At 44.8% G+C, this 18,372-nt stretch overlaps 1 protein-coding gene across 4 annotated transcripts in view; it reads left to right on the top strand.

Annotated features, from left to right (window-relative positions):
• JADE1 (jade family PHD finger 1) overlaps positions 1–18,372 on the top strand; it is a 60,310-nt gene that overhangs the window by 22,345 nt on the left and 19,593 nt on the right. For 3 of the 4 annotated variants that reach the window (XM_012791104.3, XM_012791106.2, XM_012791105.2), the window contains exons 3-6: positions 7,940–8,025; positions 11,194–11,351; positions 13,496–13,683; positions 16,242–16,453. In XM_012791104.3, the coding sequence (XP_012646558.1) occupies positions 7,940–8,025; positions 11,194–11,351; positions 13,496–13,683; positions 16,242–16,453 (644 nt within the window). Of the gene's footprint in view, positions 1–7,939; positions 8,026–8,374; positions 8,419–11,193; positions 11,352–13,495; positions 13,684–16,241; positions 16,454–18,372 lie in introns of those variants that run through there. The other variant, XM_012791112.3, reaches the window with a different exon arrangement.

The following is an 18,372-nucleotide window of genomic DNA, read 5'->3' as shown; positions in this document are numbered from 1 at the left end:
GGAGAGGAATGATAGTTGCTGGTAGGAGGTGGCAGCTATCCTGTTGTCATACAGTTGGCTCAGTATAAAGAATATGTTGATGCTTTATGGCTATGCTGTCTGTCCAGGCTCAATGATTTGATAATTATGGTGGGTGATGATAGCTGTAAACAAACAGCTCTCATTAAGAACTGCTTGAATGCTAGGCCACATAAAAATATGTACATATTCATGCCATGGAGCACACCCCTTTCTGTCCTCTCTGAGGGTGGCGGGTTCACCATGTAGGCCCCTGCCACCAACCCATTTGTTTGCATTTTGGAGTCTGTCCTTTTGTATACCTGGGTAGCCTGTGGGGTGGGTGAACCTTTTGTCCCTGCAATCAGGTCCACAAAACAGGAGCCCTATTTGGGTTAGCTCTCGATACCCTGCCCTTCCTCAGCCGACCTGGGCATTTGTTAAACCCTGCTTGCAAGAAGGGTGGTCTGTGCAGTGGCGACACCCCAGCCTCTCCAGCTTGCAGGCCTGACAGAATTTTGGCAGCAGTTCCCAGCCCAATGCAGAGCATGTCCAAGTGGAGGGGAGTCAGCTGCAGACGTCAGCATGGGGCTGCAGCACCGGCCACAGCCATGGTTGGGCCCTGCTGGCCTCTGGTCCGGAGCGCTTTGCTTTGTTTTCTGGCCTGGTCCAGGGAAATACCAGTGTGGTATTTACAGTTGGGGACGGGTGGGTATTTTCTGTGCCAAGTACAAGTGCTCATCCAGCTGCAGTCATAGTTGAAGCCTTTCTCCAGGTGCCCTGGAACCTTGGGCCTGCAGTTGGATGGAGTATCATTGGGGTGTTTGTAGGCAGCGTTTATAATTGCTGGGCCCTTGGGACTGGGTGGCCCAGCCAGTGTGTGAAGTTACACTTTGTGCCAGGGCGTGCCTCAGGGAAACAAGCCCTTGATTTTCTGCTTCCCAGGCCAGGATTCTCTGTCCTTAGAGGTTTTGGCAAGTGTGGAAATAGGATCTACCAGTTATTTTCAGTATAGTTGACTTTCGAACAACTTAGGGGTATAGGGTATCTTATACCCCCAACCTTCTTTCCCCACACAGTTGAAAATATGTGTATAACTTTGGACTCTCCCAAAATTTAACTACAAATAGTCTGCTGTTGCCTGGAAGCCTTACTGTAAGATAACATAGCTAACATATATGTTGTATGTTGCATGTACTATATTCTGTATTTCTGTAATAAACTAGAGAAAAGAAATAAAAATCATAAGGAAGAGGAAAAATATATTTACTGTCTATTAGTGGGTCATCATAAAGATCAAGGGCCCTCAAACTTTTTAAACAGGGGCCGGTTCATTGTCCCTCAGACCATTGGAGGGCTGGACTATAGTTTAAAAAAAACTATGAACATATTCCTATGCACACTGCACATATCTTATTTTGAAGTAAAAAAACAAACGGGCAAAAACACCCGCATGTGGCCTAAGGGCCGTAGTTTGAGACGCCTGATAAAGATCTTCATCTTTGTCATCTTTATGTTGAGTAGGCTGAGGAAGAAGAGGAGGGTTGATCTTTTTACCTCACAGGTGGCAGAAGCAGAAGAAAGTCCACATGTAAGTTATGAGTGGATCTGCGCAGTTTAAACCCATGTTGGTTGAGGATTACCTGTGTTTCTAAAACCTAAAGGAGATTTCAATTTATTTTCAATAAACCTGCAGAGACTAATTAAAACATCAAATGTCCTTGCCTTTTTAGCAGGAATTATATATTTATATATTGGTTATCTCATGTCAATTAATAGCTTTGATCAGCATCTTTATATATATATCTTTTTTTCTATAAAAATAAGATAAGAATTAAATAGTACTTAATGAATACCATTCATTGGCAATTTTTTCCTCCCAGAACATGAAGTCTTTGGTTAGGGTAAGTTACCCAAATACAAATGGTGTTTATGTTGGTTTTTTTTTTTTTTGATTGTTTTTATATTTGGTACCTCTCAAAGATACAGAGGGAAATTGGTTCCATTCTTTCCTTCACAGAGGATGACAGAAGTGTGCTGATACTGTTAAGTTTTTCCTGAAGTTGTGAAGCAGGGCTTCTTGTTCCTGTCTGACTTACTAAAATTCAGGGCTCTGTTGGCCTCCCTGGGGGAGCCATGTGCCGTGTGGTCCCTCCCTAGTCTCCTGGTTTCCACACCTGAGCTCAGCTGGAAATACTTCTATCCTTCCCCACTATCAGAGCTGGTCTCTGCCCCTTCCACTGTGATAGTGAATGGGCAGAAAGGAGAGCAGACTGAAATTCAAACTTACTATTTTCCCAGTTGGTAATGCCTTGGACTTGGACCTCAGCAGGAATGGTGGGTGACTATGGTATGTTTGTGCATCAGTTGGTTGAAGGCCCAAGCGTAATTTAGTGTATTGAAACATTTCTGGGCCAGTTCTTTGAACATATATATGATGCCTTTGTTTGTTGCAAGGTGGCAGTGAGTTGGGCCGTAGAGCTAAGCTATACTGGGATAGAAAATCTTTAGTAGGTGTAGGGTCAGTCCCTGATAAAAATGGCAGTTATATTAGATGTCTGTCCATCAGGCAGTTAAAGCAAATAACCAATAACTAGATTAAATTTGCTTAATTTCAGATGAGAATTAATGCAGCATTGCTTTACTTGTACAAGGATAGTTGACCTTTAAGTAATGCACGGGTGTGTAGGTCAGGTCTCTGCACCCTTGCTGTGATAGTGGACTGCCGGACTCTATGTGCTGATCGTAAGCATCTTACTTTGCTAAGCTGGTTTAACACTCCTAAAGACAGATACCAGCATATTAGTTAGTGCCCAGAAGCAGTGTCTGAGACAGGAGGGTTGCTGTTTGATCAGTGGTGAGGTTCTTTCGTAGTTTGCATTTTATGGCGCTGTGAACACTGGGACCACCATTCATTCTAATTTCTGAACCTTTCATGCGTGGCACAACATGAGAAGCGTATCACGTATGAGCTACCGAATGTGGAAGGTGTGCAATATGTATTAGATTTACTCTTGAGGTTTTCTCTTATTTTAGATCTAGGGCAAGACAGGGATGGCTATTTTTAATATTTCAAAGGGGAGTGTTTGAGATGTCTGTATAATAGCACTAGAAGGAGCAGTATGCACGCACAGGGTCCGTGTTCATGGTGCTGCAATCTGCGAGCCTTTTATAACTTTATATTAACCCAAAAGGTTCCTTTTTAGTGGAAGTTTGAGATACTAAAAACAAGACAATATTTTCCCCCCACTCATTCTTTTCATTGTTTCATATAGTTAAAATAGAATTATTCATACAATGTCAAGAATTTTAAGTCACTTATGTTTGTCACTGGAGTAGACTTAACTTTAGGTAATAATCTTACCTTGTGAGTGGCAGTAAAATAATTTTAGACATTATTTCCAAATTTTTAGAGTTCCTAACTCCCCTCCTGAAAGCAAAAAAAAAAATTTTTTTTAAATACTCTAGTCTTGCTTGGGAATGACTTTGCCTAGCATAATTTTAGCACATAGTTTTTAACAAGTGCCTGCTGTTTTTGCTATAGCATAAATCACTGTCTTCCTGTCTTTTTGGTGTTTGAAATACTCTCATTTCTGGTTTGGCACCCCCCTCCCCCCAAAAACTTTCTAAAAAGTTTATAATACAACATTTTTTTTCCATTAAAAAAGGATGTGAATTATTTTTGTTTTGATAATATTCCGGGAGCTTCCTGACCGCCTGGGAAATGTCTGGAGAGAGCATGGTTGCAGGGAGGGGTGTAGGTGTAGCAGTGTCAAGTCATTCGCTTGGAGTCCCCAGCCTATGGGTGCTCATGAATGTGTCTGTAGATGTGGGGGCAGCAGTCCAAGAAGGAAGAAGCAGCCCTCCTGATCTATATTCAAATGTATTACCGCTTTATTTTCCTTGACCTCATTGTGCTTGAGCTCAAAAGCATATCTTCTGTTAGGTAAAACAGAAAGAAGCATGTTTCTTGCTTGTACCTGCCACCTTCCATTCTTGGGTTACATTGATGGTTCTTCTTAGAGCATGACTGTCCCGAACAATGACAATTTTTAAGAAAAGTTTTTGTCCACTTTTCAAAAACTTATTGAGAATCTGCGGTGTGCACAACACAGACTTGGCTATATGTTGTAAATCCTGTGTCTTAATACTAATGGCTCTTAATAGAGTAACTGTTTATGACGTGAGCAAGAAAATCCGAAGGAAGAGATAACCAGCAACAAATATCTGCCTATTGGACATAGAAGGCAGAGCCGTTTCCTTGGATCTCACCTGGTCAGCAGCAAAGTCTAGGTTTGATAAAACCACCTATGCAAAGTTAAAATAGAAAATTTTCTTTCCCTCTACTGTTAATGGATGACATCTCAGTGATAATTTTTTATTAGCTTGAATGAGGGATAATTGACATGCAGATGAACCCCACATATTTAAAGTATCTAGGTTAACTGGGCATGGTGGTGCATGCCTGTGGTCCCAGCTACTCGGGAGGCTGAGGTGGGAGGATCACTTGAGCCCAAGTTTGAGGTTGCTGTGACCTGTGGTCACACCACTGCACTCCATCCTGGGCCACAGAGTGAGTGAGACCTTAAAAAAAAGGATACATTTTGATGTATTTACATCTGTGAAATCATCAATATCAAGAAAATCCTTCCCTCCCACTTTTCCCCAGTCAATCACAGATCTATTAGTACTTTCCATCACTATAGATTAATTTGTATTTTCATAGTTTTATGTAAATAGAATAATACAGTATATGCCTTTTTTATTTTGGTCTCACTTTCACTAAAAAAATGACTTCAACATTCATTCATGTTGCATGTATCAATAGGTCATTCCTTTTTATTGCTGGGTAATATTCCATTGTATGGAAGTACCACAGTTTATTCATTCACAGTCTGTTGGTGGGTGTTTATGCTGTTTTTGGTTTTTGGCTTTTAGCTTTTATAAATAATCTAAGAACATTTCTTATGTCAGTTATAATATAAATTTAGCTTTTTTCCCCCAATCTTTCCCTTTCTGAAAAGTGAGTTTAATGGGATTAGCTAATGGGATTAGCTATCATTTTTTTTCCTCCTGCATTATATCAACACTAGGTAAGTTAAGAGGAAGAGGCACAGACTATTTTTGAGTGGTCCAGAGTTTCTTTTCGTTAATATTATTGGATACCAAATTTGTAGTCTTTGGATATCTGTTTTTAAAAGCCAATATGAAGCCAGGCATGGTGACTCAAGCCTGTAATCCTAGCACTCTGGGAAGCTGAAGCAGGAGGACTGCTTGATGCCATGAGTTCAAGACCAGCCTGAGCAAGAGTGACTCTACAAAAAAGACAAATATTAGCTGGGTGTGGTAGTGTGTATCTGTAGTCCCAGCTACTCAGGAGGCTGAGGCAACGGGGATCACTTGAGCCCAGGAGTTTGAGGTTGCAGTGAGCTGTGATGACGCCACTGTACTCACCTGGGCGACAGAGTGAGACTGTCTCAAAAAAAAAAAAAAAATATGTTGCACACATCACTTTTCAAGATATGTAAAAGTTCCAGGAAAAGCTTTCAAATGAGTATCATTACCTGGGTTGTGTTCTATGCCAGCAAGGCTGCAAGCTTCCTGGGAACATTGGAAACTATTTGAGAGGAACCTTGACAAGTCTACAAGAAGAGATAAGAGGGTCACAAAACCCAAGAATGAGCAAATTTGTTGTTTCTGCTTTAACTCTGAAGTAGAGTAAGACTGATTTTTTTGTTTTTGTTTTTTTAAATTTCTGGCTTTGTTCCTTATTTATGACCCTTTCCACAGCAATTCAAAATAGAGGGGCCATCCCTTTTTGCCCTTCGTTTTCCCTCCCCGCACCTCCTGGAAATCCCATGCAGACATTGAGTGTACTTTTCCTCATCTCTTCTTTCCAGCCGTAGATTGGCTGGAATGGCCTCCAGCACCAGAGGGAGAACGAGGCCTCTCTCTATGTTAGGAAACACCGGCCACCTTCATCTCCAGGTTCCTAACTTGGCTTCTGCCTTTCCTTTTTGCAGTAGTGACCACATTTAGAGCTTCTGCAAGTTGGGCTCACACCAGCATGCTCAGAATATTTCTTTCACTGAAATATCCTTGTTCATTTGGAGTCTAAGGAGACACACTTATTACTTTACAAAGAAGAATTTTCTAAAATACTTACTGAAATGCCACAGGGCCACTGGTCGTAATTCCATTTCTACTGACGTCACAGCAGTCAGTTGACCTAGACGTGGGCCTCAGAACGGGGGCTCAAGGGTAGTGCCGACATCTCCCTATCAGGGATGCTTGGCCATCCCCTTTAGTCTTGGTCGTTGCAAATCTGCTGATAGGCTTATGTGCAGAGTCTATTCCTTAATGTCCCCAAGGTCTTAAGGGTGTTTTGATTCTCTGTCCCTGTCTTTGGATTCTGTAGAGATAAGAGCTTCCTATTTGAGTGACAAGTGATTTCACTGGTAGAATGGCAGTTCCCTCAGGCTTTTGGCTTTTATTTTTTTTGGGTGTTCATTTCTGGAAAAATGTGCAGTAGGTGTTCAGGATTGGGGAGATGATAAATATAGGAGGTGAAGGTGTGCCATTAGGAAGTTGGACGATTGCTGCAGGCAGTTGTAAGGGCTGTTTCAGATTTCTGGCAGTAGCACTGCACCCACAAACAGGGGGCTTTGCAGTTGTCACAGGAGGCAGCAGCAGAGGTGGAGAGGAGGGGCTAGAACTATGAGGTATTGGAAAGTTGAAGCCATATGACTCAGCTGTTGATTGGCTATGGCCTGAGTGAGAGGAGGCAACTCTTAGGTTTCTGATTTCAGGTAGGTGATGATATTCATTAAAGTGGGGATATAAGGGGCAGAGTAGGTTTGGGTAAAATGTAGAGCTTGGTTTCTGTAATGCTGAGTTGACAAATCTAAGGGACCACCTTAGGGTTGATGTCTAATGTGAAAGTGAAACAGGATCTGGAGCTTGGGAGGGAGGTTAGTTTAGGAATGTAGGTTGCCCTAGGTGTGCTGGGTGTGACTGTAGGTCAGCGTTCTCCAGGGAGAACATTTGAAGCAAGAGGAGGAAAGAGTTCATGAAAGATACCAATGTTGATGAGAAACATGGAAGAGGAAGAACCCACAGAGTGGGGACCCCAGGAAAGAGAATTGCCATAGAGGCTCAGGGAGCATTTTGAAATGCAGGATGGAGTCATTAGTGCTGTAGAGACGTCTCAGACCAGAGAAGAGCTCAGATTCCCCCCCCCGTTAGGCGGCAATGCCTTGGTGTGGGAGAGGCCAGATGACAGGACTAGAGGATCTTTGGAAGAAAGGTAGAGAAAAGAGCCAATTGATATTTCCATGGGAAAGTGGAGTAGGTAATTTGAAAGGTTATTTGGCCATTGGCCATGTAGTTTCTGCTAATGTCTATTAGGTCTAATACTTCCTATCGGTCTGAGGTTCCCTGTTCTAGTGAGTGCTAAATTTTACCTTTTTTTTTTTTTTAAGAGCCAAACCTTTTTTTAAAAACATGTTTCCAGGTGGCATTAGGATTTAGCATAATGAATGATCTTAGCATTTAGAAAGCTGACTGAAAACCGAGTAAGGTATTTTTCAGTTTGTATTTATCAGTGTGAGACTTTGAACCTCTTAGGGAAGTGCAGGCTCTTGTGGGTGAAAGCATGGCCTGCGTGATGTTCTTAGAGTCCTCTCCCGGCTCGTGCACCGTGCCTGGGGTACAGCGTTCTGGACACAGCGTGGACCAGAAGGATCGCATCAGGCCTCTTTGGGAAATGAGGGTTGGGAGGTGATGGGAGTGAGGAGTACTGCAAGAGCCGAGAGCACATCTCAGTCCTGTCATGAGGCAGCACTGAGGTGAGCCTGAATGAGTTTGGGTAAGAAAACCCCTGAGAACACTCAGTGACCTGTGCAGCTTCTAATGCTTCCTGTTTGGACATTTGTTTCTTTAGGCTTGTCAACTACATGGTCCCAGAATTCCCGATCCCAGCACAGGAGAAGTTCCTGCTCCAGGCATGAAGATCGAAAGCCTTCGGAGGTACTTCCCGAACGCTGGCCTGACTGCATGTCATACGCGTGTGTGCATGAGTACATGCGGCCCCACACCTGGTTGATTGGCGTCTATCTGTGCAGGCCTGGGCGAGCTGCCTCACCTCCCTGCGCCCCACTTCCAGATCTGTGAGATGGGGATAACACCGCTATCTACCCTGTAGGACTCTCGAGGCTTCAGTGGGTTAATACACATAGGCTAATACGTACAAAGCACGTGAATAGTTCCTGGCACGTAAAAAGTGCTCAGTAAATGTTAGCTATTATTATTAATTGTATTCTTTTTTTCCTTTCCTGTTCCATCTTCGCTGGCTCCCAACAACTTTTCCTCTGGCCAGGAGATCAGCGGGTTCAGCTGCTGTCAAGTCACTGCCAGCCTCAAGTTAGTTTTAGCCATGAATCTGTGGCTTATTTGGCAACAACCCAATGTAATTCTGGGAGTTTTGTTTTGGGGATTACGCTTAAGGCTTCCCCCCCTTTCCCAATTTGTTTCTCATCTTATGTTTCCCCTGCTCCCCCATTTTGCTATTTCTTTCTCTCTCTCTCCCCCCCCCCACCCTCCTCCCCTCTCCCCACCTACCTACCTACCTATCTCTATCTAAAATTGTTTTTAGGTGCATTTCTCTGCTGGCCTTTATGAGATCTGCCTTCTCTGAAAACCTTTGCTAGGCTTTAAATCATTGAAGAAAAGGGCTTTTGTCAGTTTTCAAGCGAGCAGGTTATGGGGTAGAGAGTTTTTTGTTGAATGCTTTGTTTTATGCTGCCTCTTAAGGGATGACCTTAAAGACCACTTCATCCTGTAATGGCCAGGCAGAGCAGATGTTCCTCGAAGCAACTTCCCAGACTGTTAACAGGGCCTGTCAGGAGGGTGCTGTGTTGAGGAGCAGAGTTAGTTGGTTGTGGGATAACATCCATGAGGAAGTAGCGTTCATCCTTTAGAATTGTGGAAAACCATCCCAGGAGGCACTTAAGCATTAGATCAGATGTTCACAGGAAGGTGGTTACTCTGTCCCCTTGGTTTATTCCAGGCCTTTTGTCCTTTGAACCTACAGTGCTCCCTTCCTTTTCTGTGGTCCTGGAGTGTCTCTGCTGCTCTTTTGATTTCTTTAATTCCTTGTGCTGTGTCCATAACCTCCAAAATACCTCTCTGATGTTCACACTATGCTCCTATTATTTAAGCACAGGAATCCAAGGGGGACTCTAATAAGGAGCTGTGACCTGTGTAATGAGCGCTAGTGCCTGGTGGTATAGTTGGAACCTCCCTTCCGGCGCAGGCACCGAGCTGCAAGGAGCGGCTGGGCGGCCTGGGACCCCCAGCAGCATGGGACGCTGCGCTGGCCTTGTCCCAGAGCCATGTTTTGGTCCAGATTTTTTTCTAAAATTTCTCTGAGTTCAGCTCTGAGTTTAAACCATGTTATACATAAAGCACTAATGCTGCACTTTGCCAGGGACTCAGGAGTTCATGTCCATGTTTCAGTTTTTGACCAGTTCCTCCAAGTCTTTGAGTAAAGGATGGCTGGCTGCCGTCTGTCATCACGGTGCTTAAGTTCGATTTTTCTTCTTGGGCAAAGTCCTTTGTCCTTTTAATGATGAGTTAGTTGGAATATGTTTTTACCTGATTTGCTTCTTGAAGGCGTAGACTCATGGCTTGGGTTTAAAGTACTTTTCTCTTGGGGGCGGGGTGGGGGGGGCAAGGCTGTTGAAGGCAGTATGCGGGCCGGCACCTGCTTCGGCAGCTTCGTGTTTGAAGGGAGCCTGATGTTCCGCGTGATTTTGTGGGAGGCGCACATCTGGGTTCGTGCTTGTTAGTGGTGCTGCAGAAACGAGGAGGGGCACACTGGGGAGAAGTTGGTATTGGAAATGGCAGGCAGGAGAAATTGCCTTTCTGTTCAGACACTGCCTCAGACTTCATTATGGTGAAGTTTATTAAAGAGATCACTGGCCTGAAAAGCCACCAGGAAAAACAAATATGGATGTATTAGCAGGCGTATGATGTGAACTGTGCTTAGCAGCACAAGAAAGAACGCCCTGTCCTGAGGAGGAGAGTTGAGCATTGTGACTTGTGCAGGCAGAGAGGGCAGCTCACAGATGCAGGCCCGCTCTTGCCAAACACAACTGTGGGCTGGCGCAGATGCCAAGGTCAGGCTTCCGCGCGTCGCCCTCGGATGCGAGCGGACCAAGGACGGGCCTGAGAGGGAACCAGCTGGGCAGCCCTGGCTGGGAGATGGTGCCATGCTGTGCCCTGCCCAGGGTTGGGTCTCGTTGTCCGTGGGTGCCACAGGGCCACAAATCTGGGGAGGAACAGGCACTGTGGGAGGGCCACCCTTCCTGCGCTTTCCCTTAGGGCTGTGGTGAGGAACTGGGGAGCTCTCTTGGCAGAGGGGCACTTTGAGTGTTGTGGGTCTGTTTTTGGCAGGGTTGCGGGAGAGGGTAGTGACTGTAATTCTTTCTTTCTCTATTTCCTGTCCCCACAAATACCACTTCCTGGGTGGAAGTCATGCCAGGTGAGGGTGTGCAAACAGACGCTCTCTGCAAGGCCATCCTCTGACTAGGCACTCCAGCGGCCTGTGGTCACTTCTCTCCTCCATTTTGCCAGGCCAGTACTTCAGCCTGGCACTAGCCAACCTGACCTTGACCTCACCAGATGCCATAAACCCCCCTGCCCTGGGAGGCAGGGTTGGGTAGGGGCAGGCTGTGTAAGGCAGACAAGGCCCTGATGGTTCTAGCAGGATTGGGTTTGAAGTTGTTCTATGCTTAGTGGAGTTTTATTTCTAAACTTTCACCAAAGAGCACCCTTGAACGAAATCTCTCTCTAGGGGTTTTCAGGTGCATGTTTTCAGGAGTCCTCTTGGTGAATTGAGAGTTCTTGGAAGTTTTTCAGAGGACAGCAGGTTTCTTTTGTTGCTTTGTTGACATAGTTGTAGACACTGCCATGTTGACTGAGGGAGTGAGAGGGCAGCGTTCCCTCAGCACTGCCACCCTAAGCCCAAGCGCGGTAAAAGGTGTGTCAGGCAAAGGGTTTTCTGTGATAGGTCAGTCTTATCCTGTTATACAGTGACCTTGTTACATGGCAGCTCCATGGTTACCCTGCAGCTGCCAGCAATCTGAAGAAGAATGCAAATATCAAATGTCATTGTCCCTTTCTCTCCCTTTCCAGGTGTTTAGGACAGACCTGATCACTGCCATGAAGCTGCATGACTCCTACCAGCTGAACCCGGATGAGTACTATGTGCTGGCAGATCCCTGGAGACAGGAGTGGGAGAAAGGGGTCCAGGTGCCAGTGAGCCCAGGGACCATCCCTCAGCCCGTGGCCAGGTAGAGATGCCCATGGAGAGAAGAGCTGCCTCTCCACTCTCTCTCACCTTTCTTCCCTGACAGCCAAGTAACCGAGAAGAGGCAGTTCCGGAGTTAGCAGTAAAATAACACGAGGCCTCAAATAGAAATGTGGTAGCAACACACTTCAGGCATGAAGGGTAGTGATTTTGAGGGCCAGGGTCCTCCAAACTTAACATTACAGCCATCTTGGGGAGGTGCTGCTCTCTTGGGAGAGGAAGACACTTCTGGGAAGTGACTGGCTGGGGAGGGAAGTTTGGATGTTCACATGGCTGCTTGCTCCTCTCCTCCACTCTGTGTTCATTCACTCTGGAGAGCAGCTCCACTGGGGAGAAGAGTGTGGTCTTACTGGGAGCTAGCAAGGGTGGCGCCTCTGCCCCACAATGGTTGACTCCACCTCTGGGGTACAGGTGTGAGGAGGCCTGCCAGGTTAGGGCTTGTTGTGGGAAGTGGAGTTTTTGAGGAGGCATCTGTTACTGTGGTGCCTTGGTCTTTGGTGCCTTCTGGATTTATTGATGAATTACTTAACCTCTTCAAGGGTCCCCTAGGGTTGAGTCCTGGCTAACTCTCCTCCGAATCAGGTTGCAGCCTGTTTGCTCCTTTCCTTGCCGTCCAGTTCTGTGTGACCTGGAGTGTCCTGTTGGGCAGAGAGGACCGAGTGCCCTCTGTGCTTAGTGAGCACCTGCTTTCCCTGCCACGCTAGCAGTCAGCTTCCTGCTTTTCGAGGTGGCCCCTTCCTCCGTGTGCGTATAGGTGGAATCTGTCTCTTGGCCCACCCACTTTGTGTCTCTTCAGGCATTTGAAATGATTGAATTTGACTGCTGTCATTTGGAATCACTGAGGAGTCTATCCAGTGGTGACGAATGTCCCTATCTTATTATAGTCCTTCGTTGATCTGTGGGCTTGGATGAACAGTCCAGAGTGCGAAGATGGCCTCCGTGGGCCGAGTCCTGGCCTTGGCGAGTGTCGGCTGGGCTCTGCAGGACAGACGCGGCGCATGTGCCTCAGCGTCTGTATCTGAGACGCAATGCTGCCCACGTCAGCATTGGCAGTCCCAGCCCATGGGTTCTGAATGGTTCAGTTTCATTTGGGAGCTCAGGATAAAATAAGTGAGCTTTAACACAGCTTGTGGAAGTTTTCAGTTGGATTCCTGCTTTTGGTTAAGTAGGAGAAATAAATCTTTTCAGTTTACACATCTCAGTTTCCAGTAGATAAAATCACTCTTATAAGGGATATGAAAATATAATACTCTGACATTCTCTTTGGGCAGCCTGTTGCTATGAATGCAGCCTGCTGACACACAGAGATGTGAAGGGACTTTGTGGACCCCTGGGGCCCTTGGGAAGAGGGCCTTTGGTTCCAAGTTGGGAGTGATTGCTCTTCTCACGTGCAGTCCTTTATTTTGCGTGGGCTGAGGTGGAAAGCACTTCTCCAGGTGTGACATTACAAGGAGAACAGGAAAGTTGCGCTTCTGTTCCAGGGATCATTGGTTTATGTTTGGAGAGTCCCCTACTTGGCTAGGACTCTGATTCTTACATTTTTTTAGTAATGGCTAAGGCCTAATTTTCTCTCTTTTTCCTCTATTTTTGTGAGCTGAGTTGACTGGTGCCTCCCTTGGCCCCCAGCATTCTGCTGTGCATGCGCTGCTTGGGTGGCTGTGTGGTGTGTGTGGCTGTTCCCGTCTCCTCTAATGTTCTTGAGAACCCGGCGGTAGACGCTGGCTGTAACTGCCACCAGCCGGGATGGGCAGGCCTGCTGGTTAATGGAAAGTGATTCAGTGACTAACCCTTGAAACTTAGGGGGTCAGTGGTTTTTGGTCTGGCAGCAGGCCAGAGCAACCGCAGCCAACATGGTGGCAGGGCACTGTGGTGTCCTGGGAAGCTGATTTTGAAGACTTTCGGAGTGTTTTCACTAGAATCTATTTCCATTTTGGGAGCTTTAACTAATTCTGGTTGGGGGTTTATTAGCAGTGATAGTCGGGCTTTAAGCCTTATGTTTTTTATGAAGCCTAGGGATGTCCTAGGCTTCTGAGGGTAGAGGAGGAAGCCATACTTGGGGCCTTCTGACAGGCTTCCTGCTGTGTGGCAGAAAGGGTAACCTGGCTGCCTTGTTTTTTTATTAACCAGGGTCGTGTCTGAAGAGAAATCCCTCATGTTCATTAGGCCCAAGAAGTACATCGTCTCGTCAGGCTCTGAGCCTTCAGAGTTGGGCTATGTCGATATTCGGACGCTGGCCGACAGCGTGTGTCGATATGACCTCAATGACATGGATGCTGCATGGCTGGAGCTGACGAATGAGGAATTTAAGGAGATGGGTAAGAGACTGTGTCGTATTATTAATATTTTGTTAAGCAATGATGAATAGAGAAGTATTTTAGGTGTGTGGGTGAGTAGTAAAACTTGCCATTGCCTGGTGAAGCCTGCTCCGTCATAGCTTCCGTTAGTCACAGAATCATAGGCTTCTGCAGAGCTCAGCTTGTCCAGCTGCGGCAGATGTGACGAGGTGGGTTCCGGGTGGAAGCAGGGCTCCTCGTGGCTCAAGCGCTGCGATTCCCATCCCTGCTCCGGTCTAATCCCCACTCACTCACTTTCCCTGGGGCCCAGGGAAGTTAAGAGGCAGAAGGGTCTGTCTGGTCCATAAATTCCTGCTGGGGCATTTTCTTTACTGTGACGCCATTCAGAGTCCTTCTTCCTTAGCTGTGCCTGCTGCTTCTCAAAGTGAACCCCACTCCAGCCACCCTCACTGTTTTCCAAGCACATCACTTGTGTTTTCACTTCAGTGATCTTCTTTTTAAGTCCTGCTTCAAACCTGGCCTGCTTTTCCCTCTCACCTGCTTGTCTCTGTCCTGGCCTTCCTTCAGCAGACGGCCCAGCGTGGTCTCTTTGCTGCGAGTTGCTGATTTTAGTGCACATAGAGGTTGGAGTGTCTGCACCTCCATTATTTGTGTGCTGCGGTGTTGAGATGGGGGTGGCTTCTAGGCCTGAGGTCTCACGCTGATTCTGATGGCTACGGGTGCCTTGTGGGGGAGGGGGTCACAATGAGCCAGACAGTGAGGTCAAGGCTGGCTCGGTGTGGAAGACTGAGGATTAATTAGCATTTGTGCTGTGGGTGCAGGGTGAGGAAGTGGTGGCAAGGGTTGTTTGTTTGCAGTGTAGCACAAATAGTAAATCATTACGTGAGTGGTAGATTTCAAAGCCTTGGAGGGCAAAGACTGTTTTCTCTTTTATCTGTGGAGCCTGGCACAGGGACTGGCATATAGTTGTTGTCATTACTCACCAGCCTCCTGTTAAATGGTGGGAACATTAGTGTAGACTGTGCCAGGCATGTTGTTACTTTCTACTTCTTTGGTTACTCAGGTATTTTGATAGACAAAGTAGATTTCCTTCCTTTTGGTCCTTGCTTTAGGTATTAATGGCCTGAACATTAGCAGGCTAGGAGGTTGTTTATACAGAATCTGTTCAGGAGTTCTCAGAGATCTCATGGAACTGAATACTTTATGTTAGCTTCATAGATGATAAAGTTCTGCTTTGTAAACAGCTTTATAAAGACCAGTGTAATACACATGACTGACTCTAGGTGTTCTACGTTAAGTCAGAGGACTTGGCCCAAAGATTCTTGGGACTTTTGCGAATGGTTTAAATAGTAAGAACTGGGCTGTTCATCAGCCTTAAAGATATTGCTGAATACATTGGCAAAATAAGGTATGTAGTTGTGTAATATAAATTAAACACATGCGTAAAGATGTTGATCTTAGTTGTTATTGGTCTTTTTTATGGTAAAAATTAATTATAGGGTATAGTATTATATTTTCAAAGCCAGTGGTGTTTTTTAAACTGAAGGAATATGGATGAAAAGTGCCCGGCCATGGGAAGCCATCTCATAATTAAATAGCATGGCCCTTTTGAATATGTATTTAGGGCTTACCAAGTGCCAACTCTAACGTGTTCTCCATCAAACTGAGTAACTCAGTTATTATTTAACCACATTTTTAAAAACTTGGGAAGTTAATTGGATAGTTTAAAAATTTATGATAATTCATATACATTGTCATAGGCTCTAATGACACTTCCATTGTTTTTTGCCACTTAAATATCACATTTGAGTATTTTTTGTAATTTGTATTTTCCTCTCTGTATATGTATTTTCATTGCAGGAAGTTTGGAAAATGTCCACAAATAGAAGAAAATAAAAGTCTTATCCCAACACTAGCTGTAGCCACGATAACTGCTTGAAATTTATTTTTGATCATTCTTGTATAAGAATGCATTTTATTTGATTCACAGTGAACTGTCGTCTTTGCTTAGACATTGCCTTGTGTTTCAGTCTTTTAGGCATCTGATTAACTATGCCTTTCAACTTAGTACAATTCAGAGGGTGAGGAGAGGGATAAACCATTTAAAAACGTTTAGTGCTCACAGTGAAATCTGTTTCTAGAGAACCATTTTAAAAAGCAACAAGAAAGGGAAGTTTTTAAAAACTACCCAAACCATAATATGTGGTCATGGTTTTGAAGTCACTTACAAGTTAGTTGTTAAGTGTAATAACTATAATGAAATGACTTACTTAATGGTATATGTATTTAATATCCTTGAATCTTTGGGGATTTTCCTTTTGTTTTTCTACTTGCTATGCTATATATTCAGTTCCTGGAGCAAACTGTTGTGTGGAAATCTTAAAATTTAAACATCATTTTCTGAAACGGTCTGAGCAGCATTCAGTGGAAAATTCGGGGGCATGCGGGGATGGATTTATTTATAATATAATTCATTCATTGTAGTTATCTATAAGTATAAATAAACTCATACTGTTTTATCATAATATTTATTAATATAGATTTGTTAAAATGGGTTTTATGGTATTTTTTTCCTTCAGGAATGCCTGAACTGGATGAATACACCATGGAGAGGGTCCTGGAGGAATTTGAACAGCGCTGCTACGACAACATGAATCATGCTATAGAGACTGAAGAAGGACTGGGCATTGAATATGATGAAGATGTCGTCTGTGATGTCTGCCAGTCACCTGACGGCGAGGACGGCAATGAGATGGTGTTCTGTGACAAATGCAACATCTGTGTGCACCAGGTACGTGGCGCAGTGAGGCCAGGAAGAAGCCACCTGGGGTACGAGCCTACCTGTCAGTGGGAGCATGCTGCCCGGAGCCCAAATGGGGTCCATTTTTCTACACGATTTAAAGAAAAGTGCCCTATAGACTTTTTTTTAAATTTCAAAATATTATAGGGGTACAACTGTTTTTGGTTACATGGATCACTTTTGTTATCCGTGTAGACTCCTTTTTTCCCCCCTGTACGTTCTTACAATCTTTGAAGTATGCCCTGCTGTTTTTGTAGCCAGAACACTGAGATCTTCTTTGGAAATCCTCTTTTTTTATACAGTGTTTTATTCTTATCCATAGGGGTGAAAGTTACTTAAAAAGAATATATGAGCCCCCTCTTTCCTGCTCCAATACCCGAGTTTAGGTATTAATAACACTGAAAAAAGTAAACCGTTGAAAAGGTGATTAGTTTGCTGTATTAGTTTCCTAGGGCTACCCTGCATAACAAACAAATTACAACAAGCTGGGTGGCTTACAACAACAGAAGTGCCTCGTCTTGTGTTCTGGAGGCTAAAAGTCCAAAATCGAGGTGTCGGCAGGGCTCTGCTTCCTCTGAAGCATGTAGGGGAATCCTTTCTTGCATCTTCTTAGCTCATGGTGGTGTGCTAGCAATGTGGCATGCCTTGGCTTGCCAGCTGCCCTTGTCACCTCATGGTGTTCTCCCCTTGTGTCTCTGTCTTCACACGGCCATCTTCTTAGAAGGACCCCAGTCACGTTGGATGAGGAGCCCACCCTACTCCATTGCGATCTCCTCTTAACTGATTACATCTGTAAAGACTCTTTCTAAAGTAGGGGTTAGACTTCAACATATCTTTCAGAAGACACCATTGAACCCATACCATTTGCTAGCATGGGTTAAGTGTATAAACTGAGCTATGAATGGAGAGGAAAGCAGCCCCTTTTTTCAAGCCCCTTTTACCCGAACCATCCTCCCTGATGGCAAGAGGGATTGGGTGGTTACTTGCTACCATCCACCGAAAGGTAAATCTTTGGACTTCAGTGAGGATGGGCACTGGATAATTTTAAAAGTTTATGACAAGGGCCGAGTGTGGTGGTTCACACCTGTAATCCTGTCACTCTGGGAGGCTGAGGCAGGAGGATCGCTTGAGCTCAGGTGTTTGAGGTTGCAGTGAGCTACAGTGACGCCATACTGCACTCCACCCAGGGCGACAGAGTGAGACTGTCTCAAAAAAAAAAAAAAAAGTTTATGATGATATCAGTGCTTCTTACAGTTTTAAAATTTTTTTAGTGCAGTAATGAAGTAATTTGATTTGTATGGGCCCATGTGCCCCCATATATTCTTATGATTTAAGAGGGTATCTTGGGATACTTCCTTTGAATACACCTGTCGATGCTGAGATTTAAAATGAACTTAAAGGAAGGCTTGTGTGGACTAGATGCCTAGTGACCTCTTGGGTAGAAGAATCAAGTTTGCTGTGTGAGTTGTCCTCCTCTGGGCTTTCCCTCTGTCTGAGGACCTCACTAGCTGTGGCCTTGTCCCAGCTCATCTTGACAAGGAGACTTAAGACTCTTGCTTTATAGCCAGTCTTGTAGCTCTGGATTTTTACATGGTCTCGAAAATTTCCTTGGGATAGCAAGAATTCTTGTGGTTTTGTTCTGTGATCATGAGCAGTGTGGCTACCATTGTTGGTTTTTGTTGCTGGTGATTCTTGTGTTTGTTTGGATGACTTCTCAGTCTTTTCCTATCATTCTTCTTATTTCTTTTTTTTTCCTACAAAAATTGTTATGAACAAAAGGGTTCTGCTTGAAAACTGGTCACACCTCCTGTTTTACAGATGAGCTAATGGATGTCAGGGCAGGGCTGCGCAGCGTCTCGTAATGGGTCAGTGGCAGAGTTGGAACTGGAACTTGGGCTGTTGACACCCCC

Source organism: Microcebus murinus, chromosome 15 (assembly GCF_040939455.1).
Source record: "Microcebus murinus isolate Inina chromosome 15, M.murinus_Inina_mat1.0, whole genome shotgun sequence".
Classification (NCBI taxonomy): domain Eukaryota; kingdom Metazoa; phylum Chordata; class Mammalia; order Primates; family Cheirogaleidae; genus Microcebus; species Microcebus murinus.
Note: the sequence above shows the minus strand (reverse complement) of the source record. Positions and strands in the feature narration are given on the sequence as shown.